Source organism: Oryctolagus cuniculus, chromosome 7 (assembly GCF_964237555.1).
Source record: "Oryctolagus cuniculus chromosome 7, mOryCun1.1, whole genome shotgun sequence".
NCBI classification, from domain to species: domain Eukaryota; kingdom Metazoa; phylum Chordata; class Mammalia; order Lagomorpha; family Leporidae; genus Oryctolagus; species Oryctolagus cuniculus.
In genome coordinates this window covers 61,815,594-61,843,432 of record NC_091438.1, presented here as the reverse complement: position 1 = coordinate 61,843,432, position 27,839 = coordinate 61,815,594, and the positions used below count along the sequence as shown (strand labels likewise).

At 44.4% G+C, this 27,839-nt stretch overlaps 1 protein-coding gene across 1 annotated transcript in view; it reads left to right on the top strand.

Annotated features, from left to right (window-relative positions):
- The window catches only part of EEIG2 (EEIG family member 2), a 79,125-nt gene that overhangs the window by 34,505 nt on the left and 16,781 nt on the right, over positions 1–27,839 (top strand). The window contains exons 4-6 of the mRNA XM_002715816.5: positions 9,315–9,431; positions 13,542–13,588; positions 22,000–22,103. Coding sequence (XP_002715862.3) covers positions 9,315–9,431; positions 13,542–13,588; positions 22,000–22,103 — 268 coding nt within the window. The remainder of the gene's footprint in view (positions 1–9,314; positions 9,432–13,541; positions 13,589–21,999; positions 22,104–27,839) is intronic.

The following is a 27,839-nucleotide window of genomic DNA, read 5'->3' as shown; positions in this document are numbered from 1 at the left end:
AAAATTAAAATGGAGGAGGCAGCACTGTGGCACAGAAGATTAGCACTATCATCCCATATGAATGCTGGTTCAAGTCATGGAATTCCACTTCTCATCCAGCACCCTGTGAATGTTCTTGAGAAAGCAGCAGCAGATATCTGAAGTTCTTGGGACCCTGCCACCCATGCGGGAGACTAGGATGGGGTTCCAGGCTGCTGGCTTCAGCCTGACTCAGACCTGGCTGATGTAGGCATTTGGGGAATGAACTGATGGATGGAAGATCTCTCTCTCTCTTTCTCTGTTTGTCTCTCTGTCTCAATGCCTTTCAAATACAATGAAAAAAAAAATAATAAAAATAAAGCTGTTTTTTTAAATCCACAAGGGTATCACACTATTTACTTAGTATCTCCCAAAGCAAAAAGAAGACCTCAGCTTCTTTCATCTACAGTGTATCTTTTCCATGTATGCCCAGTTTCCTGCATGCAAACACATATGCAAAAGGGCAATAAAATGGTACATGTGCAGGCTGGCATGGCAATGGCAGATTTCCCAGCATGGGACCAAGGCCTACATGCGTTACTCACTGATTTTTTTTTGTCTGTTTTTTGCTTATTCTGTGTTGTGTGGTGTAAATATGTTACTGAAAATATCAAAAGGACCTGCAGGTATCCCTTTGAGTAACAGTGATAAGTAACAGGGGAAAAGTTTATATTCATCTATAGCACAGAAAGGCAAGCTGTTGGAGAAACTAGACATCGGTGCAAGAGTGAAGTATCTTTGTTTTAATTTTTATTTATTTATTTGAAAGTCAGAGCTACAGAGAGGCTGAAGCGCGTGCGCAAGCACACACACACAGAGAGAGAGAGAGAGAGAGAGAGAGAGAGAGGTGTCTTCCATCCACTGGTTCATTCCCCAAATGGCAACAGTGGCCAAAGCTGGGTTGGTTGAAAGCCAGGAGCCAGGAGCTTCTTCTGGGTCTTCCATGTGGGTGCAAGGGCCTAAGGACTTGGACCATCTGCTACTGCTTTCCCAGGCCATAGCAGAGATCTGAATCAGAAGTAGAGCATCCGGAACTCGAACCTATGCCCATGTGGGATGCTGGTACTGCAGGCAGTGACTTTACCTGCTGTGCCACAGCACTGGCCCCATCAAATGAAACATCTTTTTTTGTTTTGTTTTGTTTTTTTAATAAATCTTTTTTCTTATTTTATTTGACAGATAGAGTTAGACAGTGAGAGAGAGACAGAGAGAAAGGCCTTCCATTGGTTCACCCCCAAAATGACCGCTACAGCCAGAGCTACGCCGATCCGAAGCCAGGAGCCAGGAGCCTCCTCCCAGTCTCCTATGTAGGTACAGGGGCCCAAGCACTTGGGCCATCCTCCACTGCCTTCCCGGGCCACAGCAGAGAGCTGGACTGAAAGAGGAGCAACTAGGACTAGAACCTGCGCCCATATGGTATGCTGGCACCACAGGCAGAGGATTAACCAAGTGAGCCACAGCGCCGGCTCCTCCAGTGAAACATCTTTTAGAAGAGTGTGTTGTTGAAATGACCCCACATATGACCAAAAGAAACAGGAGAAACTATTGACGTTCAGTGCTGAAAGTGATGATATGAAATTAATGAAAAATAGAAAAACACTGCACAGGAGCCAGCACTGTGATGTAGTGGGTAAAGCTTCCACCTGCAGTGCCAGCATCCCATATGGGCACCAGTTCGAGTCTCGGCTGTTCCACATCTGATCCAGCTCTCTGCTATGGCCTGGGAAAGTAGTGGAAGCTGGCCCAAGTCCTGTACCCACACAGGAGACCTGGAAGAAGCTCCTTGCTTTGGACCAGACCAGCTTTGGCCATTACTACCATTTGGGAAGTGAACCAATGGATAGAAGACCTCTCTCTCCCTCTCTGCCTCAGTCTCTCTGTAGCTCTGCCTTTCAAATAAATAAATCTTTTTTAAAAGAAGAAGAAAAACACTGCACAAAGTTAAAAAGAAAGATATTGATCGTTGTTGAGAAAGTGGATCTGTCATTGTTGCAGTAAACACCTGCCACTTGTACAGTATGCTGAGCATGTAACAAGCAAAGGTCTGTCACACTATACTGAAAAACCAAAGGGAGCTGTGCATGTTCAACAGGCTGGATGCAGAAATTTAAGAAAAGACAAGGCATTCAGGGCTGGCGCTGTGGCACAGTGGGTTAATGCCCTGACCTGAAGCACTGGCTTCCCATATGTGCACCGGTTCGAGTCCTGGCTGCTCCGCATCCGATCCAGCTCTCTGCTATGGCCTAGGAAAGTAGTAGAAGATGGACCAAGTCCTTGGGCCCCTGCACCCGTGTGGGAGACCCAGAAGAAGCTCCTGGCTCCTGCCTTCGGATCAGCACAGCTCCAGCTGTTGTGGCCAACTGGGGAGTGAACCATCAGATGGAAGACACTTTCTCTCTCTCTCTCTCTCTCTCTCTCTCTCTCCCTCCCTCCCTCCCTCCCTCTCCTCTTTTTCTGTAACTCTGACTTTCAAACAAATAAATAAATCTTAAAAAAAAAAAAAAGAAAAGAAAAGGCATTCATTTTCTGTTGGTGATAAAGTATCTGCTGATAAAGAAGCAAGAGAAAGATTCATTAACCAGTTTGCTAAAGTCGTCATTGATGAAAATCTGACACCAGGACAAGTCTGTAATGCTGATGAAACACTTTTTTTGTGTTATTGCCCCAGAAAAGCTCTGACTACAGCTGATGAAACAGCCTCTGCAGGAATTCAGGATGCAAAGGACTGCATAACTGGGATGTGCTAATGCAGCAGGCACAGCTGTAAACTTGCTGTGATAGGCAGAAGCTTGCTTCCTCACACTTTTGAAAGACTGAATTTCTTACCAATGCATTATTGTGGTTTTAGATAGGCATGGACCATCAGGAATGTCTTTTCTGATTGGTTTCATAAGCACTTCATACCAACATCTTATGTTCATTGCAAGGAAGCTGAACTAGATGATGACTGCAAGACTTCGTTATTCCTTGAAAACTGTTCTGCTCATCCTCCAGCTGAAATTCTCATAAAAACTAATGTTTAGGGGCAGATGTTTGACACAGTGTTAAGATGCTTTTGGGTACCCGCATCCCATTTAGGAGTGCCTGGGTTGGAGTCCTGACTCTGCCTCCGATTCCAGCTTCCTCCTAACGCACACCCTGGGAGACGCCAGGTGATGATTCAAGTAGTTGCATCCCTGACACCCATGTGGGAAGCACAGATTGGGTTCCAAGCTCCTAGCTTTGGCCTAGCCCAGCCCTAGCTATTGTAGTCTTTTGTGGAGTGAACTAATGGATGGGAGATCTCTTGATCGATTCTCTCTCTCTCTCTCTCTCTCTCTCGATCTTCCCCCCCCACCATGCATCTTTCAAATTAAAATTTTAAAAATAGTGATGATTCCTGCAAAATTTAAATATATATTAGCACTATTTTGAACAGCATACTAGAAACAGTGAACAGAGGTGTGGATCTGGCAGGTTTTCAAAGGGAGTATCTTCCTAGTCCATCAGTAAGTTAAAAGAAGTGAATATCAAAAGTTTTTAGCACTGATAATGAGGCTGCATTGTTCATTATTAGCCAATGATGAAATAGCCTAATTGGTCCTGAATGTGGTAGTACTAATGCTGAAGGTGATGGTGATGCTGCAGAAACCAGGCCTGTAGGCAACATAGTGGAAGTGTGACAGGCTTATTGGAGGACGAGAGCTGTGTGCATTCAGAACAAAGCAAGATATTATGTCAGTTTATAAAATGAAGTCAAAAACCATTGTTAATGAAGCAGATGACTCTGAAGGAAACACTTTTAAAAGCCATCCAGCAGAATTCTTCATACCTAGAAAACCCACTTCCCAGTCCCTCAGTTGTTCTGATGTTTCTCCTCACTTAGAAGAACAGTGCATAATAGCTGTTTCATCAAAATACAGCATCATAGGTGGGTACTGAAAGCCACCTGTTTGTTATTGCTGGTGATGCTGGTGTCCTGCCCAATTACCCTGAACATGTTATTTTTTTCACTGTATTAATAGGGTCCCATATTTTTACTCTTACATATTTATTTATGAAGAAGTATAAGAAAGAGAATGATTGTTGGCCCCGGTGCTGTCATGTGTAAAGCCAGCATCCCATGTGGGCACCAGTTCAAGTCCCATCTACTCCACTTTGGATCCAGCTCCTTAGTAATGTGCCTGGGAAAGAGCAGAAGGTGGCGCAAGTACTTGCACTCCTGCCACCCACGTGGGAGACCTGGATGGAGTTCCAGGCTCCTGGTTTCTGCTTGGCTCAGCCTCAGCCTTTGAAGCCATTTTGGAAGTAAACCAGCAGATGGAAGATCTCTCTCTCCCTCTCTCCTTCCCTCCCCCTCTCTCTCTCCCCCTCCCTCCCTCCCTCCCTCTCTCCCTCTCTCCCTCCCTCCCTCCCTCTCTCCCTCCCTCCCTCTCCCCCTCTCTCCCTCCCTCCCTCCCTCCCTCTCTCCCTCTCTCCCTCCCTCCCTCCCTCTCTCCCTCCCTCCCTCTCCCTCTCTCCCTCCCTCCCTCTCCCTCTCTCCCTGCTTCCCTCTCTCTCCCCCTCCCTCCCTCCCTCCCTCCCCCTCTCTCTCCTCCCTCCCTCCCTCCCCCTCTTCCTCTCCCTCTCCTTCTTCCTCTCTCTTTCTAACTCTGCCATTCAAATAAATAAATGAATCTTTATAGCTCTTTATGTACATGCAAATATTCCAAAATACCAAAAACATTTCCAGTCTTAAGCATCTTGAATAAAAGATATTCAGCCTAAGGCACTAGAAACCTATATACTGTATTTCCAGTCTCTGTGACTGGTGTCCCCATCAGTCAAGTCATCCATGCTGACAGCCTGGGCACTAATTCTAACCACCACATCTACCTAACTCCCCAGAGTCTAGTTGATTGCAAGAACAGGATGGTCTTGACTACAAGTAACAAAGCAAGTAGATGTGAGATAGGACTATTCCAAGATTAGTTAATTCTCTGAAGAACATCAAAATGCATATTATCCTCTCTAGACTCAGACTTAAGTGGGACAACATGGCTAAAAGTACTCATTATGGTGCCTTCCTCCAGAAAATGGTGAATAAAATTAAAGCTAGCCGGTATCCCAAGTACCTTTCTCTCTGTCTCTCTCTCACTGTCTAACTCTGCCTGTCAAAAAAAAAAAAAGGCATTAATCCATTCATAGAGGCTCTATTTTACCTAGTTACCTCCTGAAGACCCAGCCATCACCTAATACCATCCTAACGAGTGTTAGAGTTCAACCTGGGAGTTTTGGGGGATACAACATGCATTTCAAAACAGATTGATCAGTTTTTTCTGATCTTTAAACTTAGTGACACAATAATACTAGCAATATCGCAGTGGATAATAAACCAATGGATAGTTTTTTAATTCAGAAAATATGTATGAGGGTACTCTAAAATTTTCATGGAAAATGGCATTAAATGTTTGTTTTTATTTAACTGAAAGTCAGAAACAAACCTCTCCATTGGTTCACTCCCCAAAATGCCTGCAACAGCTAAGGCTGGGCCAAGCTAAAGCCAGGAGGCTAGAACTCAAGTGAGGTCTCCTGTATATGTGACAGGGACCCAAGTACTTGAGCCATCATTCCTGCCTCCCAAGGTGCACAATATGAGGAAGCTGGAACGGAGACTCAAATACAGGCACTCTGATATGGGATGCAGGTGTCCCAGTCAGCATCTTTTTTTTTTTTTAACTTTTATTTAATGCATATAAATTTCCAAAGTACGACTTATGGATTACAATGGCTTCCCCCCCATAACGTCCCTCCCACCCACAACCCTCCCCTTTCCCACTCCCTCTCCCCTTCCATTCACATCAAGATTCATTTTCGATTATCTTAATATACAGAAGATCAGCTTAGTATACATCAAGTATGGATTTCAACAGTTTGCTCCCACACAGAAACATAAAGTGAAAAATAATAGATGATTTTTTTTAAATGATGATGAAATCAGAGCAGACCTATTGTCATGTTTAATCCCAGTGAGAGTCAAGTTGGGAATTGATAATTTCTTTTTTTTTTTTTTTTACAGAGGATCAGTTTAGTATGCATTAAGTAAGGATTTCAACAGTTTGCACCCCCATAGAAACACAAAGTGAAATATATTGTTTGAGTACTCGTTATAGCATTAAATCTCAATGTACAGCACATTAAGGATAGAGATCCTACATGAGGAGTAAGTGCACAGTGACTCCTGTTGTTGACTTTACCAATTGACACTCCTGTCTATGGCATCAGTAATCTCCCTATGCTCCAGTCATGAGTTTCCAAGGCTATGGAAGCCCTCTGAGTTCTCCGACTCTTATCTTGTTTAGACAAGGTCATAGTCAAAGTGGAGGTTCTCTCCTCCCTTCAGAGAAAGGTACCTCCTTCTTTGATGACCTGTTCTTTCCACTGGGATCTCACTCACAGAGATCTTTTGCCAGAGTGTCTTGGCTTTCCATGCCTGAAATACTCTCATGAGCTTTTCAGCCAGCTCCGAATGCCTTTAGGGCTGATTCTGAGGCCAGAGTGCTATTTAGGACATCTGCCATTCTGTGAGTCTGCTGAGTATCTCACTTCCCATGTTGGATCACTCTCCCCTTTATTTACTCCATCGGTTAGCGTTAGCAGGTACTAGACTTGTCTATGTGCTCCCTTTGACTCCCAGTCCCTCCACCATGACCAACTGTGAACTGAAACTGATCACCTGGAACAGTGAGATGGCATTGGTACATGCCACCTCGATGGGATTGAATTGGAATCCCCTGGTATGCTTCCAACTCCACCACTTGGGGCAAGTCAGCCTGAGCATGTCCCAAATTATACATCTCTTCCCTCTCCCATTCCCACCACCATGTTCAACAGGGATCACATTTCAGTTAATTTTCAACACTTAAGAATAACTGTGCATCAATTACAGATCTAAACCAGTCATATTAAGTAGAACAGATAAAAAAAACTACTAAGAGGGATAATGTATTAAGTTGTTCATTAACAGTCAGGGCTATGCTGATCAAGCCACCGTTTCCCATAGTGTCCACCTCACTCCAACAGGTTTCCCTCTTGGTGTTCAGTCAGTCGTCACCGATCAGGGAGAACATATGGTATTTGTCCCTTTGGGACTGGCTTATTTCACTCAGCATGATGTGTTCCAGATTCCTCCATTTTGTTGCAAATGACTGGATTTCGTTGTTTCTTACTGCGGTATAGTATTCTAAAGAGTACATATCCCATAATTTCTTTATCCAGCATCTTAACCACTGTGCCAACTGCCCACCACTGGAAAGTACCTCATGCATAGTTTTCCCATAATATGCATTTTCATGAACTTCTTGAAGAGCCTTCATATTTTATAATTCTGTTTTTCCACAGCTTTTTGAAATATCCTCACCTGAGGTGCCTACCATGTGCCAGGCATTTTTTCTGGCACTAATCTAAGTCCTAGGGATATAGAACAAAACAAGCAAATCTCCCTGCCTTTGCGGAGCTTATATTCTTGTGTGAGGTTGAGGATCAGCCAGTAAGCAAAATAAATAGTAAATATGTGTATCCATATTATGATGATAACAAAAGAGAAAGATAGGGCAGGTATGGGGTAGAGGTGTAGGGTGACAGCTACAGCATAAAGGAGAGAAGAGGACCATGTTTTAGGATGATCAGAGAAGCCTAGACACACCGGGTTCTAGTCCCGGTGGGGGCGCCAGATTCTGTCCCGGTTGCCCCTCTTCCAGGCCAGCTCTCTGCTGTGGCCAGGGAGTGCAGTGGAGGATGGCCCAACTGCTTGGGCCCTGCACCCCATGGGAGACCAGGGTAAGCACCTGGCTCCTGCCATCGGATCAGCGCGATACGTCGGCCGCAGCGCGCCGGCCGCGGCGGCCATTGGAGGGTGAACCAACGGCCAAAGGAAGACCTTTCTCTCTCTTTCTCTCACTGTCCACTCTGCCTGTCAAAAAACAAAATCTTAAACAGCTTAAAATCTCAGTAGTGTTGAAATACATAATGCTTTTTATTACATATTCACAGATATACTTAATTGCATGTTCCATTCTTTTGTTGCTGTCAATAAAAGACTTTATAAACTATGATATGGAGTAGACTTAGTTTGTTCTAAAAATGATGGTAGAATGAGATTGATTCATTGTACCACCTGGAAATAAGAAATAGAGTTGAGCCGTTTCAAAAGAAAACTGTAGAGCAATGTTTTGTAGCTGCAGAAAATGAAGACCAAACCTGGGTAGTAATAATGAGGAGGAATGGGTTTGATCTGAACTTCTGGGTAGCCACAGAAAGGGTTCATGTGGGAAAGAGCTATGGGAAAGAGAGGAAGTGGGTTCCATAAAGAGAGATTCAGCTCAAGAATGATAAACAGAGTAAATGTTGTGGAAGGTGGTGAAAGAGAAGTGACTTATACTAAAGAAAGTTGTGATTCACTCAAATCATTCTAGCTCTTGCATGGAGAGTGAGAACTCAATAACCTGCAGCTGTCTGCAGTTCTCTACAGTTCCCAGTGGTCACCTCATGAGCCAGAATAGAGAGAGGAGAGTCTGATGTTTTTCTTTTTGTGTATACAGATGATCATTGTGGATTTGCTAGTGCTTCCATACTACTGCTACTTGTAAGGATTTTTGGGTTGCTACATATTATTTTTACTTCAACAGCAATATATTTATTTTCATATATGTAGAAAGAATGTATTTGGCACATGAAATCTGTGATTTTAAAGATCTGATTGTTTAAGATAAGAATGGAATAGGTGGGGCCAGCGCTGTGACATAGTGGGTAAGGCCACTGCCTGCAGTGCCAGCATCCCATATGGATGCCAGTTTGAGTCCTGGCTGCTCCACTTCTGATCCAGCTCTCTGCTCTGGCCTGGGAAAGCAGTACAAGGTGGCTGAAGTCCTTGGGCCCCTGCATCCGTGTGGGAGGCCCAGAGGAAGCTCCTGTCTCTTGGCTTCGGATCAGCCCAGCTCCAGCCATTGTGGCCATTTGGGGAGTGAACTAGCAGATGAAAGACCTCTCTCTTTCTCTCTGTCTCTCTCTCTCTCTCTCTGCCTCCACCTGTATGTAACTCTACCTTTCAAATAAATAAATCTAATTTAAAAAAGAATGGAGTAGGTATTACATTTTTATGAAAAGTGAACCAATTTAAAAGCACATATAAAGCAAGTGAAATAGGATGGTATTATTAAAATGACAAAAGCTTCATACAACTGAACTTGTCTAGGGCATGGGTTGAATGTTTATTCTAAGGAGAATATGATAGAAGGCTGCTAAATATTGTGTTAATGTAAATCTCTTTCTTTTCATAGCTTGGCTTTGCAGATCTAAATCTGGCAGAATTTGCTGGATCAGGAAATACCACTCGGCGCTGTTTACTGGAAGGCTATGATACCAAAAATACAAGACAGGATAACTCCATTCTTAAAGTAAGCACATTTCAAGATTTCCTTTTCAACAAATGAGATTCTCTGCCTTCAAATAAGCATGAATGGGGTGGGCATTTAGCCTTCGAGTTAAGACACCTGTATACCACATCGTTGTAAATGGGTTTGATTTCTGGCTCCAGCTCCTTACTCCAGCTTTCTACTAATGCAGACCCAGGGAAGGCCGCAGTGATGGTTCAAATGATTGGTGTCTTGCTACCCAAATGGGAGACCCTGACTTCAGCCTGGCCCAGCCCCAGATGTTGCAACCATATGGAGAGTGAACCAGTGCATGAAAGAGCTCTCGCTCTCGCTCACTCGCTCTCTCTCTCTCTCCCCACTCCCTCTCCCTCTCTGTAACTCTATCTTTAATATAAGTAAGTAAATAAATAAATAACTTTTTTTAAAATAGGAAAGTAAATAAATAAATAACTTTTTTAAAAATAGGAAATAGGAAACTGGTGTCATGGTATCAGGTTAAGCTGCTACTGGCAACGCCAACATCAGAGCACTTATTCTAGTCCTGATTGCTCCACTTCCAATCTAGTTCCCCGCTGATGTACCTGGAAAGGCAACAGAAGATGGCCAAAATTCTTGGGCTCCTGCCACCCATGTGGGAAACCTGGATGGAGTTTCTGGCTCCTGCCTTTGGCTTGACCCCGTCCTGACCATTGTAGCCATTTGGGGAATGAACCAGCAGATGGAAAGTATTTCTTTCTGTGTCTCTGTCTGTCTCTCTGTCTCTGACTCTCTGTCTCTCTCTAGCTCGCTCTCTCTCTTTCAAGTGAATAAATAAATCTTAAAGAAAGGAAATTAGGGTAAAAACTAATGAAATCTGAATAAAACTATGAATTTTTAATTTTAAGAGAGACAGTGCTTCAAATCCACTAGTTCACTCCCCAAATGCCCATACTGGCGAGAACTGGGCCAGGTCAAAGCCAGGAGCTAGGAACTCAGTCTAGGTCTCCCATGTGAGTAGCAGGAACCCAACTACTTGCTGCCTCTCAGGTCTACATTAGCAGGAAGCTAAAGACAAGAGGCAGAGCCAGATGTTAAACCCAGATAACGGGATGTGGGGTGTGTGCATCTTAACTGCTATGCTTTAAATGCCCACCACAAACTATGAGCTTTAATAACCAAAATAAAAGGTTTTATAAATAAATAAGCATGAGTATACATGAGGGGTCTTCAGAAAGTTCATGGAAAATGCATGTCATGAAAACTACACTTGGATTTCACAATTGTAGTGAACTAAACATCTTTTAATGCCATTTTCCATGAACTTTTTGAAACACCCTTGAGCCATCAAAGACGAAATGTGACTCAGTATTAAAATCATACACTGGGGCTGGCGCTGTGGCGTAGCGGGTAAAGCCACCTGCAATGCCGGAATCCCATATGGGCATCAGTTTGAGTCCAGGCTGCTCCACTTCCAATCCAGCTCTCTGCTGTGGCCTGGGAATGCAGTGGAAGATGGCCCAAGTCCTCGGGCCCCTGTACCCATGTGGGAGACCCGGGAGAGGCTCCTGGCTCCTGGCTTCAGATCTGCACAGCTGCAGTCGTCATGAGCATTTCGAGGAGTGAACCAGCAGATGGAAGACCTCTCGCTCTCTCTTGCTCTGCCTCTCCGTCTCTCTCTGTGTAACTCTGACTTTCAAATAAATAAAATAAATAAAAGTCTTTAAAAAAAACCATACATTGACCACACCCCTGAAATATTTAGCCAGCTAGGGTGAAAACCTGTCCAAATTACAGAAGCAGTGAAGAGAGTTAATGTTCCACTTTATGACCCTAAGGTGTTTCTCTTTAGTGCTTATTATTTATTTATTTGAAAGGCAGAGTTACAGAGAGGCTGCAGCAGAGAGAGATAAGTCTCCCACCCACACGTTCACTCCCCAAATGGCAGCAATGGCTGGAGCTGACCTGATCTGAAGCCAGGAGCTAGGAGCTTCCCCCAGGTCTCCTACACAGGTGCAGGGGCCCAAAGACTTGGTTCATCTTCTACTGCTTTCCCAGGCCATAGCAGAGAGCTGGATAGGAAGTGGAGCAGCCAGGACTTGAACCGGAACCCATATGGGATGCCAGCACTGCAGGTTGGGGCTTTAACCCACTGCGCCACAGCGCTGGCCCCTATATTTTTTAAACAAAAGGTAAAAAACCACCTTCTCATCTCCTCTAACCCATTTCTTTATTCTACTTCACTAATTGCTTGAAAGCTTTGAGTTCTGTCTCCATCTGCTTCAGAGTGTTGTTCTGATGTTGGAAGCAAGATGTGGGGGTCTACAAAAGAAGAAATGATGAGAAAGGTAGCACAGCAGGATAGGTTTGGCATTGAAAGGGAAAAAGAATAGTGGAGTCACCGGAGTAAAGAGATCTGAGTGGAGTAAGGTTATATAAGAGACATGACAGCCATCAACTGGAAAACATGCAAGAATGTCCATAGCCTGCTTTATCCATTAAGATCATGAATTTAGGTATATGCAGTCCTAGATTCAGACCTTTGTGCTGCCCTTTATCACTGTCTGATCCTGAAAAAGATCACGTCAGCTCTCTGGACTTAAAGTGTTATTCTTTCATAGAAGTATCAAAGATTACATGAAATTATACCTATGAACATAATAACATATAATATATAATGCATATATGACAGCTGTGTATGCCTAGCACGTAATGAATTCTCAAACTGTGATTGTTAATGTTATTGTTCCTGTTGTCATTATTACTCCGATTAGGATGTGAAAAGGTCCTGTGGCTGCCTCTTAAATGGTGGTCAGCAGGTAAAGAAGGGCAGCATTGCAGAAAGCTTTCGAAGGTTCTAACTGAAGGCTGAAGCTTTCTGCTCTTAGAAGCCACCAGCAGGCATCCCTTGAAACATCCACATGGCAGGTTGTAGGGAAACATCCAGGCATTCACACCCCAGAGGAATCTGGGAGTAAAGGCAGGGGAGCTAGATCAGCAAAGCCACATACCCACAGGAAGCTGAGGTGAAGCACTCACTCTTTGCTTCCATCTTTTCTATTCTGACTTTTGCAATTATAAGGTTTTGACTCTTAATGATTTTTACTGTACAGTTATACATCACTTAACAATGAAGATACATTCTTTTTTAAAGATTTATTTATGTATTTATTTATTTGAAAGAGTTACACAGAGAGAGGAGAGGAGGGGGGTGGAGCGGGGCAGGTCTTCCATCTGCTGGTTCATTCCCCAAATGACCGCAACGGCCAGAGCTGAGCTTATCCAGAGCCAGGAGCCAGGAGCCAGGAACTTCTTCTGGGTCTCCCACACGGGTGCAGGGCCCAAGGACTTGGGCCATCTTCTACTGCTTTCCCAGGCCACAGCAGAGAGCTGGATCGGAAGTGGAGCAGCTGGGATACAAACCAGCGCCCATTTGGGATGCCAGCACTGCAAGTGGCAGCTTTACCCACTATGCCACAGCGCCAGCCCGATACATTCTTTTTAAGAAAAAAAATATTTATTTGAAAGAGTTAGAGAGAGAGAAGAGAAGGAGGGAGGGAGAGAGAGCACGCACCTCCACCTGCTGGTTCATTTCCTAGATGGCTGCAACGTCCAGGACTGAGCCAGGCTGAAGCCAGGAGCTCCATTTGATTCTCTCACCTGGGTAGCAGGGCCCAAAACACTTGGGTTATCGTCCACTGCTTTTCTCAAGCCATTAACAGGGAGCTGGTTCAGAAGTAGAGCAGCTGGGACATGAGCCTGCACCCCTATGGGATGCAGGTGTCACAAGCGGCAGCTTTACCTTCTATGCCACAATGCCAGCTCTGAAAATACATTCTTGAAAACATCTTTAGATGATTTTGTCATCGTTACACAAACTGTGATGGCTACAACGTCACCAGACGATCATCTTACAGGACCACTGTCCTATACGCTTCTGTCACTGACCAAGACATCATCATGCGGCATGAGACTGTGTATCTGAATAAAGGAATTCTTTCACATTGGACATAATCAGACTCAACAGTCATTTTATTTAATGCTTTCTAAATAGAAAATATTAGATGAGGTGCTGTGAAAGCACAGATCAGCAGAACATGACTTCTGCTCTCAAGAAATCTTTTATAATCTGATATTTCTTGTTCTTGTGTTTAGGTTTTAATAAGTATGCAGCTGATGTCTGGTGATCCATGTTTTAAAACGTAAGTTGATGCCCAAGAAATGGGCTTTCTATCTGAAAATATAGCAGAGATTAGTTTCTTTAAATGTTTACAATACTATTTTGTAATGTTTACAGGTGAGTACCAGTGAAGGGGTAGTTCCTATCCTGGGAGACTGACCTGACTCTCAAAGAAGTTACCTGTACCTATTACCAAATGAGCTGTCCACACTATAAATTATTTAAGACATCTTCAGTTTTTGAGTGAAGTTATGCAAACTAAAATTTTTAATCTGATTTCTGTGAGTGGTTTCATTTCTTCAACAAATGCCTATTAATTTTGCAATTAATTACTAGAGAAATAGCAGTAAACAAAATATACTAAATTGTTGCCATATTGGAGTTTATATCCTAAGAGGAAAATAGGCAACAAACAAGTAAATATATAATATAAAGATGGTACTGATGAAGCCGGCATTGTGGCACAGTGGGTTAAGCTGCCACTTGAGAAGCCAGCATCCCATATGAGTCCCAGATGCTGTAATTCTGATCGAGCTCCTTGCTAATGTGCCTGGGAAAGTAGAAGAAGACGGCCCAAGTGCTTGGGCCCCAACACCCATGTGGGAGACCCTGATGGAATTCCAGGCTCCTGGCTTCAGCCTGACCCAGCCCTGGCTGTTGTGGCCATTTGGGGAGTAAACCAGCAGATGGAAGAAATTCTCTCTCTCTCTCTCTCTCCCTCCCTCCCTCCCCCTCCCCTCCCCCTCCCCTTCTCCCACCTTCCTTTTCTCTCTCTGTAACTCTACCTTTTGAATAAATAAATCTTTCTAAAGATATTGCTAAATGCTGTAGAGAAAAATAAGATGGGGTAGCAGGGCAGTAATGGAGAGAAATGTGCCTTTTCTATGCCAGTCAGTTAGGAAAGGCCTTGTTAAGATCATTTTTGAGTAGAAACCTGAAGGAGGGGGCAGCAGGCCTTGCAGGTATGTAGGGAAGAGCATTCAGGGTAGAGGAGAAGAGGACAGAAGTGTTGAGTGAGTCTGTGGTACGTCCATGTAGCTGCCAGGAAATCCATGGCAGAATGAATGAAGAGGAGGACAATAGGAGATAGAGAGTCAGGCTTCACTTACACTCTGAAGGAGACAAAAGCTAGTGGAGGATTCGAGCAGAGGAATAAAATTACCTGATTTAGGGATGCTAGATAGGAAATAGTTTGAGAGATCAACAAAGGGAATGAGGACAGATATAGGCAGCTGAGGCTGTTTCAGAACAGATTTGGGCTCTGGCTAACTGGAAGAATGATGGGTTTTGTTTTGTTTTGTTTTGTTTTTACTGACAACACAGACTACAAGAGGAACAGGCTGGGAGTGTAGGTGTTAGACATGATTCCTTTGAGATCCCCAGTTAATATCCAGCTGGGTATGTCAGGTGGGCAGCGGGTGTGTCCACTGCAGAGTTCAGTAGAGGGACCCAGGTTGGAGATATAAATGTAGAAATCATTGCATCATCTGCATATGGAAGGTAATTAACACCATGAGGCTTGATAAAGTGATCCAGAGGAGTGCACATAGCTTAAGAAAATGAAAAGACCACAGACTGAGGTTTAGACATGCCTGTGTGTTGGAGGTTCGAGAGATAAGGAAGAACCAGCAAAGGAACAACAGGTGAAATAGGAAGAATGCAAAGAAGGGAGCTGCCTTGAAAACCACGTAAAGAAAGTGTTTTGGAAAGGAGCATTAATCACCTGTGCCGTCCACTACTGAAGTAGCTCTCGGAGTGACCTCGAATCTGCAGTATGCGAACTGTCGGTGACTTGTATAAGTACTTTGGTAGAATGCTTTTAGACAGGCTGGCATGGTGGTGCAACAGGTTAAGCCACCAGCTGTGATGCAGGTATCCTGTATTTTGAGTGTTTGTTCAAGTCCCAGCCACTCTGCTTTCTGATAGAACTTCCTGCTAATGTCTGGGAAAGCAACAGAAGGTGGCTGCCTTGAACCCCTGCCACCCATGTGAGAGATGCAGGTGGAGTTCTGAGCTCTGGGCTTCAGCCTGGCCCAACCCCAGCAATTGTAGCCATTTGGGAAGTGAACCAGCAGATGGAAGGGGTCTCTCTCTCTATCTTTATCTGTATCGCTCCCTTCCCTCCCCCAACCACCACAGTTTCTCCATCTCTCTATCACTCTTCCTTTCAAATAAATAAAATCTTTTTTTAAAAAAAATGCTTTTAGACTAAGGCTGTTTTGGAGTGGGTTGGAGAATTTTGGAGAAGAATATTGGAGACATCAAGTATAAACAATTCTTACGAGGAACTTTACTAAAAATTTACCAGAAGGAATGGAAAGATGGAAAACTAAGTAAAGAGAGCACGTGGGGTGCAACAGGCTTAGTTTACTTTTAAGATTGAATAGAGAATGTCGTATCTGTACACTGATAAGTAGAAGAAAAAAAGGGATATTTGCTAGAACAGTATCCTTGGCTTTGTTAAAGGGATGAAGGCAGAGAACACAGCTACTGATGTAGATGTGTGCGAAGTAGAAACGTAAATCAGTTTTTTTCTAATCGCTCCTGATTTCTTAGGGAAATAGGAAACAAAGTGATCGTCAGAGAACAAGGATGTGGAAGGTAAAGTGATGGTCTTGGGAAAAAAAGGAAATGTGTGGAAGTCTTCTCTGAGAGTTTAAGAATTAATTGAGGCCAGCGCCGTGGCTCACTAGGCTAATCCTCCACCTGCAGCACTGGCACTCCGGGTTCTAGTCCCAGTTGGGGCACCGGTTCTGTCCTGGTCGCTCCTCTTCCAGTCCAGCTCTCTGCTGTGGTCAGAGAAGGCAGTGGAGGATGGCACTTGGAGGATGGCCCAAGTGTTTGGTCCTGCACCCGCATGGGAGACCAGGAGGAAGCACCTGGCTCCTGGCTTTGGATCGGCGCAGGGGGCCGGCCGTAGCAGCCATTTGGGGGGTGAACCAACGGAAGGAAGACCTTTCTCTCTCTCACTGTCTAACTCTGCCTGTCAAAAAAAAAGAATTAATTGAATGGACAAGGACAGTAGGACTGCTCTCGGCAGTCGTGAAGACATTAAGGATAAAAGGTGAGGGGTAAGCATGGAGCGCAGCAGCGGCCAGTTGGGATGCTCCCAGCCCACATTGAAGGGCCTGGGTTTGATTCCTGATTTCAGCTTCCCGCTAATGCACACTCTGGGAGGCAGCAAGCAGTGGCTCCAGTAGTTAGCTTCCTGTCTCCCATGTGGGACACCTGGATTGAGATCCCAGCTCCCAGCTTTCACATGGCCCAGTCCTGCTATTACAGGCATTTGGGGACAAAACTAACAGATCGTCAGGATGGTCTCTCTGTCTCATTCTCTCTCTCTCTCTGTCTCTCTCTCTGTGTCTCTCTCTCTCTCCCTGCCTCTTTAAAAGAGAAAAAAAAAATCCGAGAAAATTATATTTAGAATTGTAAACAATACTTCCCCGAATATCAGCTTTGTGTTTAAATAGCTCTTGCTGTAAAAGCAATGTCCATATAAGTATCTACTTACATACTATTTTATAAAGATGAAAATACATATTTTAGGGGCCAGTGCTATTGCATAGCGGGTAAAGCCACCACCTGCAGTGCCAGCATCCCATATGGGCGCTAGTTCGAGTCCTGGATGCTCCACTTCCAATCCAGCTCTCTGCTATGGCCTGGGAAAGCAGTAGAGGATGGCCCAAGTCCTTGGGCCCCTGCACCCACAAAGGAGACCTGGAAGGAGCTCTAGGCTCCTGACTTCGGATCTGCACAGTGCTGACCGATGTGGCCATTTGGGGAGTGAACCAGTGGATGGAAGAGCTCTCTCTCTCTCTCTCTCTCTCTCTGTGCTTCTGCCTCTCTGTAACTCTGCCTTTCAAATAAATAAATAAATCTTAAAAAAAAAGAAAATACATATTTTAATACACATCAATTCTTGATTAAAAAATATACATTTCCCTATAATTTAGCCTTCCTGTGCTATCATCTCACAAAACATAATTTCTTGGCTTCTTTGCTTGTTATTCCCTTGGAACTAAATAATTTTTGTTACTCTGTTTTTGGTCTCTCAGGTAACTTTTTCTACTGCAGTCAACTTAGGATGTAATAAAATTATCAGCAAAATTTAATAGAAGAAAATGCACTCTCATGAACTTCATATGGATATTCCCCTTTTGTACCTTTCTCTGCCATTTTCTTTCTCTGTGAAACTCAGATAATGAAGAGTTCAAAAGAGATCATTAATATTCTGCATTATCTTCACAAAAGTACTTCTGACAGGGTAGAGTTTATAAAGAAAGACTTTTGTAACTCATAGGAATAAACAGACATTACCTAATCTCAAACACATAAAAGTTTATTTCAGAAGAATCGAGCCCTAGTTTTTCTTTTGAATATCTGAAATTGTGCAAGTGTCAATGGAGAAAAAGAGAGTTGTAACATACCCATGCATTTGCACATGCTTTATTAAACAGAACTACTGATGCAAAAGGTAAATTATTTTGTGTCACGTTATATTTGAATATATATCAAATAGATGAAAATCACATTATTTTAGAGCAGAAAAGAATGGTGTAAGTTGTCTAGTCCAGCAATTTTTCTTTTAAGATTCACTTTATTTATCTGAAAGTCAGAGTGGCAGAAAAAGAAAGAGGTATTCCATTTACTGGTTCACTCCCCAAATGACCACAATAGCCAGGGCTAGGCCAGACCAAAGCCAGGAGCCTGGAGCTTCTTCTGGATCTCCCACATGGGTGCAGGTACCCAAGCATTTGGGCCATCTCCTGCTGCTTTCCCAGGTGCATTAGCAGGGAGTTGAATTAGAAATGGAGCAGCCAGAACTCAAACCGGCACCTATATGGGATGCAGGCACTGCCCACAGAGGCTTAGCCTTCTATGCCATAGTGCCTGCCCCTTTTCATATGTTTTTAACATTACTTTAAAATTAAAATAATCCCATCTCTTTCATCCTGTAATTGAGCTACATTAAGCCATTTGTGATAAGAAACATTTTTTTCTTTTTTTTCTTCTCTCTTTTTTTTTTTAAAGATTTATTTTATTTATTTGAAAGAGCCACAGAGAGAGGTAGAGACAGAGAAACAGGTCCTCCATCCGCTGATTCACTCCCTAGATGGTTGCAACGGCCAGAGCTGCACCAATCTGAAGCCAGGAGCCAGGAGCTTCTTCCGGGTCTCCCACATGGGTGCAGGGGCCCAAGCACTTGGGCCATCTTCTGGCTCTTGGCTTCATATTGGCGCAGCTCCTGATGTTGCGGCCATCTGGGGAGTGAATCAGCGGATGGAGGACCTGTCTCTGTCTCTACCTCTATCTGTGGCTCTGTCTTTCAAATAAATAAAATAAATCTTTAAAAAATATATTAAAAATTTTTCAGAACAAAAGGAGTATTAGAAAAAGAAAAAACCTGGCACAGGATAGACACTCAGCTGAGTGGTTATTGAGCAAGACTGAGCTGTCTCGGGAGACAGGAGAACTGCCAAGGCCCAGCTGTGATTTTGGATTCTAAAGCTGCTGCGATGTCCTTCCCAATGGCCCGTTCATTTCCTCTGTAATGTTCAGTAGCCCCAGGGTTAGAGCAGATGGTACAGATGGCTGACACTCCCAAAGGGGTGGAGTTCTTCAGATTTCTTGATGCAGAACAAGGGTGTCAGATGGAAGGTAGTGCTGGCCAGGGAAGACCTATAGGGAGAGAGAGGAGGCCTGAGGTTGGGAGTTCTGAAAGACTGGAAAATGGGCTTGAGAGGTGGAGGGATGGAGACACTGTAATGAGGCCACTTGGGAAAAGAAAACAAAGGAACTGACATAAAAAAAATAAGAATTGGAGCCAGTGTTGTGGCACAGCAGGTTAAGCAGCCACTTGCCATGCCCACATCTTATATAATAGGAGTGCAGGTTTAAGTCCCGGATGCTCTGCTTCGCATCCAGTTTCCTGCTAATCTGCCTAGGAAGAAAGCGGAAGATGGTTGAACTACTTGGTTTCTCGTGTGGAAACCAGGATGAAGTTCTGGCTCCTGGCTTCAGCCTAGCCCAGCCCTGACTGTTGCAATCATCTAGGGAGTGAACCCGCAAATGGAAGATCTCTGTCTCTCTGTCTTTCAAAAAGTAAATAAATCTTAAAAAAGAAAAGAAAAGGTAAGAATTTAGTCATGCAGGCCTGAGTCATCCATCAGTGGTTAATGACTATAACTGTAGACTCCATTCTTTTTTTTTTTTAAGACATTTATTTATTTGAAAGAGTTACACAGAGAGTGAAGGAGGCAGAGAGAGAGAGAGAGACAGAGAGATCTTCCGTCTGCTGGTTCACTCCCTAAATGGCTGCAATGGCCAAAGCTGTGCTGGTCTGAAACCAGGAGCCAGGAGCTTCCTCTGGGTCTCCCACGTGGGTGCAGGGGCCCAAGAACTTGGGATATCCTCTGCTGCTTTCCTAGGTTGTAGGAGAGAGCTGGATCAAAAACAGAGCAGCCGGAACATGAACCAGTGCCCGTACAGGATGTCAGCACTGCAGGCAGTGGCTTTACCCACTGTGCCACCACACTGGCCCCCAGTAGACTCCATTCTTTAGTGTTTCTTTTACATATTAGTTTCAGTTTTTCTCATGAAATGTTGAATTCTGGGGGTAGGGGACACTTCACCAAGGTATTTTATATTATTTACAAATATAGCTATTAGTAATTGAAGAGTCTAGGCCAGGCTGTAAGGGGCCTTTTATGCTGTTCTAAGGAGTCTGAGTTTTATCCTCAAGGAACTGTTGAAGGGTTTTAAATGAAAAAGTAACAGGCTCAGAGGCAAACTTCAGAAGGACAGTGACAGGACCCATGTTGTGGTGCATGGATTAAGCCACTGCTTTTGTGACACTCCTATCCCATATTGGAGCACTGATTCTAGCCTGGCCACCCCGCTTCCCATCCAGCTGCCTGCTAATGTAAGGTAGCAGAAGATGGTCCAAGTACTTGGGCCCCTGCCACACACATGAGAGATCCAGAAGAAGCTCCTGGCTCCTAGCTCCTGGCTTCAGCCTGACCCAGCCCTGGCTATTGTCATTTAAGGGGAGGTGAACTAGTGAATAGAAGTCAGTCTCTCTTGGGGTTGGCACCATGGCTCACTTGGTTAATCCTCCGCCTGTGGCACCGGCTTCCCATATGGGCACCGGGTTCTAGTCCTGGTTGCTCCTCTTCCAGTCCAGCTCTCTGCTGTGGCCCGGGAAGGCAGGGGAGGATGGCTCAAGTGCTTGGGCCCCTGCACCTGCATGGGAGACCAGGAGGAAGTACCTGGCTCCTGGCTCTGGATCATGCACAGCATGCTGGCCGTAGCAGCCATTTGGGGTAGGGAGGGTGAACCAACAGAAGGAAGAACTTTCTGTCTCTCTCTCATTGTCTAACTCTGCCTGTCAAAAAAAAAAAAAACAGTCAGTCTCTCTCTCTCTCTCTGCCTTTCAAATAAAATCTTTTTAAAAAAAGAGATTCTAATTTATTAAACAAATAACACAATGAGAGTAGCATGGAGTAAGATGGGCAGACCACAGTTATTCAGGAGAAAAGGACAAAATTTAAGGGGTTAGTGGAGGTGGAGAAGAGATGATGAATAGGAAAAAAACAATTGAAAGAGTCTGTGGGGTTTGGAAATTAGGTATAGTAGGATGGGAGTAGGAAGGGGACAGATCAGCCCCTCCTTGCTTCCACATAGAATAGGAGCCTGGAGTTGACCTTCACCTACTCCCACAGAATCCAGCCCAACCAGCAAATCTAGACAACTGAAACCCTCTGTAGATTTTCCCTGGGGCAAGTGATTTTTACAGAGAAGGTAGGAGATAAAACCGTAGGTTCCATTTATTAGTGGGGCCAGCAAGAGAGCTTAGTCTCCGCAGCAGGAGGCATGAGGTGTTCTCCCAGTCTCAGATACAAAGAGCTTGGTGCCTCCTTCCCCTGTTCAGAGAGGCCTTGCCCCTGTTCTGCACTGAGCTGACAGTTGCAAGCACCCTCCAATACCATGTGCGTACACACTGATGGAAGCTTGTCTTTTCAGAACTTTCTAGTCTCACCTTTTTCTGTATAAAACACTTCCCCCCAACCATGAACTTTATGTTTTGAAAAGATGCTTATATATTACTTGTTTATTTTTATTACTTTTGTTTATCTGTTTTTATTTGGAAGACAGAGACAGATGGAGAAAGATCTTCCATCTGCTGGTCCACTCCACCAGATGCCTGCCATAGCCAGGGCTGAGCCAGGCTGAAGTCAGGAGCCCAGATCTCAATTTGGTGGGTGGCAGGGATCCAAGTACTTGATTTTTGTAACTTTCATCTTCAGAGGAATAACATTACCAGGCAATTTTCTAAGACTGTGTCCTGATTACACAGCTCACCTCCAACAGTATTTCAAACTTTCAAGCTCACCCATAGTTGGAGTTCTGATCTTCAGCAATGTTTATTTACAGGCCTCCCTCTACATCAATGTCTATACCAATTGCTGGCGAATCTGAGTCCCTGGAAGAAGATAGGAAAGGTGGAGAGACCCTGAAAGTCCATCTTGGAATAGCAGGTACAGTTGTGTAATTTACTGTTTTGGTTTTGGTTTTTTTTTTTTTTTTTTTTTTTTTTTACCTTGGAAGAAGCAATAGGGGCCGGCATTGTGATGCAGTGGGTTAAGCCACCTCCTGCAACACCAGCGTCCCGTATAGACACTGGTTCGTGTCCAGGCTGTTCCACTTCTGATCCAGCTCCCTGCTAATGCACTTGGGAAAGCAGCAGAAGCTAGCCCAAGTACTTGGGCCCCTTTTCCTGTGTGGGAATCCGGGAAGAAACTCTGGGCTCCTGGCTTCAGCCTGGCACAGCCTCTGCCGTTGCAGCCATTTGGGGAGTAAACCAGTGAATGGAAGATATCTCTCTCTCTCTCTCTTTTTCTCTCTCTCTCTTATTCTCCCTTTTAAATAAATAAAAAATAAATCTTTAAGAAAAAAATGGATGGAATAAAAGCAATCTGTGATTTAAAAAATAAACAATACTATGTGCTGTCCTAGAAGATTCCTAAAGCCTTTCTAGATTTAAAATCTTTTTTTTTTTTTTTTTTTTTTTTTTTTTTTTTTTTGACAGGCAGAGTGGACAGTGAGAGAGAGAGACAGAGAGAGAAAGGTCTTCCTTTGCCGCTGGTTCACCCTCCAATGGCCGCCGCTGCAGCCGGCGCACCGCGCTGATCCTGGCAGGAGCCAGGAGCCAGGTGCTTTTCCTGGTCTCCCATGGGGTGCAGGGCCCAAGCACCTGGGCCATCCTCCACTGCACTCCCTGGCCATAGCAGAGAGCTGGCCTGGAAGAGGGGCAACCGGGACAGAATCCGGCGCCCCAACCGGGACTAGAACCCGGTGTGCCGGCGCCGCAAGGTGGAGGATTAGCCTATTGAGCCACGGCGCCGGCTCCTAGATTTAAAATCTTACAGGCATGGGGCCGGCACCGTGGCGCAGTAGGCTAATCCTCTGCCTGTGGCAACGGTATCCCATGTGGGCACCAGTTCTAGTCCTGTCTGCTCCTCTTCCAATCCTGCTGTGTCCTGAGAAAGCAGTTGAAGATGGCCCAAGTCCTTGGGCCCCTGTACCCGCATGGGAGACTGGGAAGAAGCACCTGGCTCCTGGCTTCGGATCAGCAGCCCTGGCCATTGCGGCCATTTGGGGAGTGAACCAATGGACGGAAGACCTTTCTGTCTCTCCCTCTTAATGTCTGTAACTCTACCTCTCAAATAAATAAATAAAAATCTTTATTAAAAAAATCTTACAGGCATATGACTTGACATGAGCCTATAAGAATCTGCAGGGTTTTAATTGTGCAATTCTTGGTTAAGACAATGACTTTCTTTGTCTACAGTGTTGTGCACAGGGGCTGGCATTGTGGTGTAGCAGGTAAAGCTGCTGCCTGTGATGCCAGCATTCCATGTGGGTGCCAGTTTGCGTCCCAGCTCCACCACTTCTGATTCAGCTTCCTGCTAGTGGCCTGGGAAAAGCAGAGAAAAATGGCCCCAGTGCTTGAACCTCTGCCACCAATGTGGGAGACCCAGATGAAGCTCTTAGCTTTGGCCTGGCCCAGCCCTGGCCATTGTGGCCATTTGGGGAGTGAACCAGTAACTCTGACTTTCAAATAAATAAATAAATCTTTTCAAAAAAAGTGTTGTGCTCTGGCAGGTTAAAAGTTAAATGTGCAGTGAGACCCCCACTCTCATTATATCATTTACTCCCCTGAGATACAGCAAATACTGCAGAATTTTCCCCGTTCCCCAGGCCCAACAACTTCTACCAGTCACTTCTCAGATACTGTTTCTCTTTCAGGAGTCACATTCCCCTGTACCTGATTCTCAGGCCTCAGTGTCTATCAGAATCACCTGGAATGCTTATTAGAATACAGACTGCTTGTGACAACAGCCAGAGGTTTTCATTCCATGGATCTGAGTTGGGTCTGAAATTTCACATTACTAACAATTCCCAGATGATGCTGATGCTGTTGGTCACTGGACCACACCTTGAGATCCATTTCTGCAGGCAGACTTGCAGCAACAATCAGAATCTGCTTCAGGAGTCAAAAGCAGGTCACAGGGGCTGGTGTTTGGCCCTGTAGTTGAGACCCTACTTGGGCCCAAACCAGCATGCCCAGGTTTGAGTCCCAGCTCCACTTCCAATCCCGCTTCCTCCTAATGCACACCATGGGAAGCAGCAGGTGATGGCTCAAGTGCCTGGGTCCCTGCCATCCACCTGGGAGATCCTGACTGAGTTCTGGGCTCCTGACTTCAGGACAGCTGCTGCAAGCTTTTGGGGAATGAACGAGAAGATGGAAGATCTTCTCTGGCTCTCTGCCTTTAGAATGAAAATAAATTATATATATATATATATATATATATATATATATATATATATATATATGTGTGTGTGTGTATATATATATATATATTTACAGCAAGATAGAGAAAATGCCAGGTTGAAGGGAAAGGACTTAGAGAGTCCCAAGTTACATAAGCAGGATGTATTTGACAGAATGAAAAGAAAGGTGATGTAATGTGATAAAAATTTCACCACCTTAGTAGTAACTATGAAATTTCCTGATTTATGATCAGTGAATCTTTTGTACTTTTAAACCATTCCATTTTCTCTGTCCATTCAGCTTTTAAATATTCTGAATTCCTTCTCCCTTCCCATCCCCCCATCTCTCCCTCTCTCTGCAAATATTTACATACATATGATGGAGAAAAAGAGAGACAGCATCATGAAATGATATTTGTATCACACAATTTTTTTTAGCCAGATTTATAGAAAGAATATAAAGCACACTTATTCTTAAACACCTTTGCAGTCTAGCTCCTGTCTTTTCTCCCTTGGTGATATCTCCGGTTACATGATCATCAAATCCTCTGGGCATTTACCTGTCCTCATCTGACATGGATACTTATTCTTTCCTGAAGTTTTTCTTCCATTGGCTCCCACTTGTCTACCTTTTCCTTTCCTAGCTTTATGGAGACTTCTCCATCTTCTCCCAACTTCCCCTTAAAACCACAGGTTCCATCTTCTCCCTTTCCGGAGCAATATCATCTATACACTTGGATTTAACTACCAATGAGTGTAAATTCACAAATTGTGTTGCCTCTGGACCTCCCCCCTGAATACCAGGTACAAATTTCCGAATGCTTTTTGAAAGAGCCAGTTTGTGTACATGTTTTTTTGTTTTGTTTTTTAAAGATTTATTTATTTGAAAGGCAGAGTTACAGAGAGGCACAGAGAGAGAGAAGTCTTCCATCCACTGATTCACTCCCCAAATAGCTGCAATGGCCAGAGCTGGGCCTATGCAAAGCCCTTCATCTGGGTCCCCCACAAGGGTGGCAGGGTCCCAAGGACTTGGGCCATTGTACTGCTTTCCCAGGCCATAGCAGAGAGCTGGATCAGAAGTGGAGCAGCTGGCACTAGAACTGGCGCCCTATGGGATGCCTGCACTGCAGGTGGTGGCTTTACCCACTACGCCACAGCGCTGGCCCCTACATGTTACATTGCAGTCTGTCTGTTTATCTTTCTCCCTCTCCAGACTCTAAGTTCTTTGTGATCAGGTCTCACTTGTCATTGTATCCTCAGCATAATGAAATTCACTGAATTTAGATTTTTTTAAATAAAAACATTATGAATTTATTAAAGGGGATAACAAAATTGGTCAAGAGGGAGATAGGTACTAAGGTGGAGGGGGGAAAGGTCACCACAAAATGCCACTAAGCATGTAAGTGGCATAATTTTTATTTGTTTACTTTTATTTGAAAGGTAGAAAGAGAATTCCTGTTCTCTGGCTTAATCCACTAACGCCCATAATGGCTAGGACTGGTGTGGGCCAAAGCCCAGAGCCACGAGCTCAGTCCATCCACTTGAGCCGTTACCTGCTGCCTCTCAGAATCTGCACCAGCAGGAAGCTGGAATTGGGAGCTGAGCACCAAACCCAGGCACCCAAGTATGGGACATATGCATCCCAACCAGTGTCTTACTAGGCTGAACACCCACCTTGGCACAATTTCTAAAGGAATAATAAACTTCTGGCACAGAAAAATGATTTTTAAAGAATTGACTTTTACGTGTTTATCCATACATTAAGAAGTTTTGTGGACTTCTAGCCTAGTGACTAGAGTTCAGGCTGTGTCACAGGTGAATAAAGAGCTCTCCCTATTGAAGGTAAAAGACTCCCCCTCCTTCAAATATTCTTCAAAAGTAAGTCCTTTCAGTGGCAGAGCCCCTTGCTGATCTCAAAGTGTTTCCCTAGTCCTTTTTGGTAGTTCAGTGGGAACTTTCCTTGGAACATTTGTTGGAACATGGGGAGTATTCAAACCTTGAGAGAACCCAGCAATCCCTTTGTAGCTTGGAACTAGAATTGGTAGGAATTTTTCCAAATAGGGCAGTAACGTCTCTAGCCCAGGTCAGCCCTATATGAGAGTCTTCAAGTTCAGAAGTGCCAATGTAATTCTCTCTAAGGAAACCAGTCAGATTCTCACCCTGTCAAGACTTTCCAGCTCTGTGTAGGCCTAGGCGGATTGGCAGTTGCTCAGGGGGCCCAGGATCCTGCCTGTTCTCATGTCAGAATATTTTCTGGTCTGATTTTTTAAATAAATGTTGTAAGAATTGGCTCAAGCAAATCGTGGGAGCTAACAGCCTGTAATTTTTTGTAGGCTTGTCTGGCAAGATAGAAATCCAGGTAAAAGTTGATGCAGCAGAGGCAGGATGGGTAGGGAATTCCTCAAACTCTGTCATCTAAATTGTTAGGATTCCTGGAAACCTTCCTAAAACTGAAATTCAGAGATCCCAAAGTGATCTTTCCAAAACACAGATCTGGTTGTGTCACACCCTCACGTAGACCCACTGAACTGATTCCTTCCTTAGGCTCGTGGAAGGCCCTGTGTCAGCAGGCACCCGCCCATCTCACCATCCTCTTTTCCCCTCAGTTATCTACACCACCACCCTGTTTGCCAACATAGCAAGCTGCTTCTCTGCAGAAAGGCATCCTCTCTCCTATGCCAGTGCCTCTGCCTTCCTCATCTAGCTGAGAAATTCCTTACATCGTTAAAGTCTGGAGAGTAAACCTCCTCCACAAGGTCTTTCCTCCACTTAAAGTTTTTATTTAATTATTTGAAAGGCAGAGAGACAAAGATAGAGATCTACTAACTGTTTCACTCCCCCAAATGCCTGCAACATCTGGGGCTGGGCCAGTCCAAAACCAGGAGCCAGGAACTCAGCTGAGGTGGATGGCAAGAACCCAAGTACTTGGGCTATCATCTAGTGCATCCCAGGTGCATTAGCAGGAAGCTGGTTCAGAAGTGGAGACAGGATTCAATCCCAGGCACTACAGTATGGGATGTGGCCTGCCAAGCAGTGGCTTACGCCACTGTGCCACGTCGCCATCCCCACCCACTGCATGTATTTTAATACTTGCCATATTGTATTTTTTCTTAAAGATTTATTTATTTATTTGAAAGGTAGGGTTATAGAGAGGCAGAGGCAGAAAGAAAGAGAGGTCTTCCATCTGCTGGTTCACTCCCCAAATGGCCACAACAGTTGAAGCTGGGTCAATCTGAAGCCAGGAGCCTGGAGCTTCTTCTGGGTCTCCCACTTGCGTACAAGGGCCTAAGGACTTGGGCCATCTTCTACTGATTTCCCAGGCACATTAGCAGGGTGCTGTATTGGAAATGGAGCAGCTGGGACTCCAGCTGGTACCCATACGGGATGCCAGTGCTGCAGGTGGTGGCTTTACCCACTATGCCTCAGCACCGGCCCTCCAT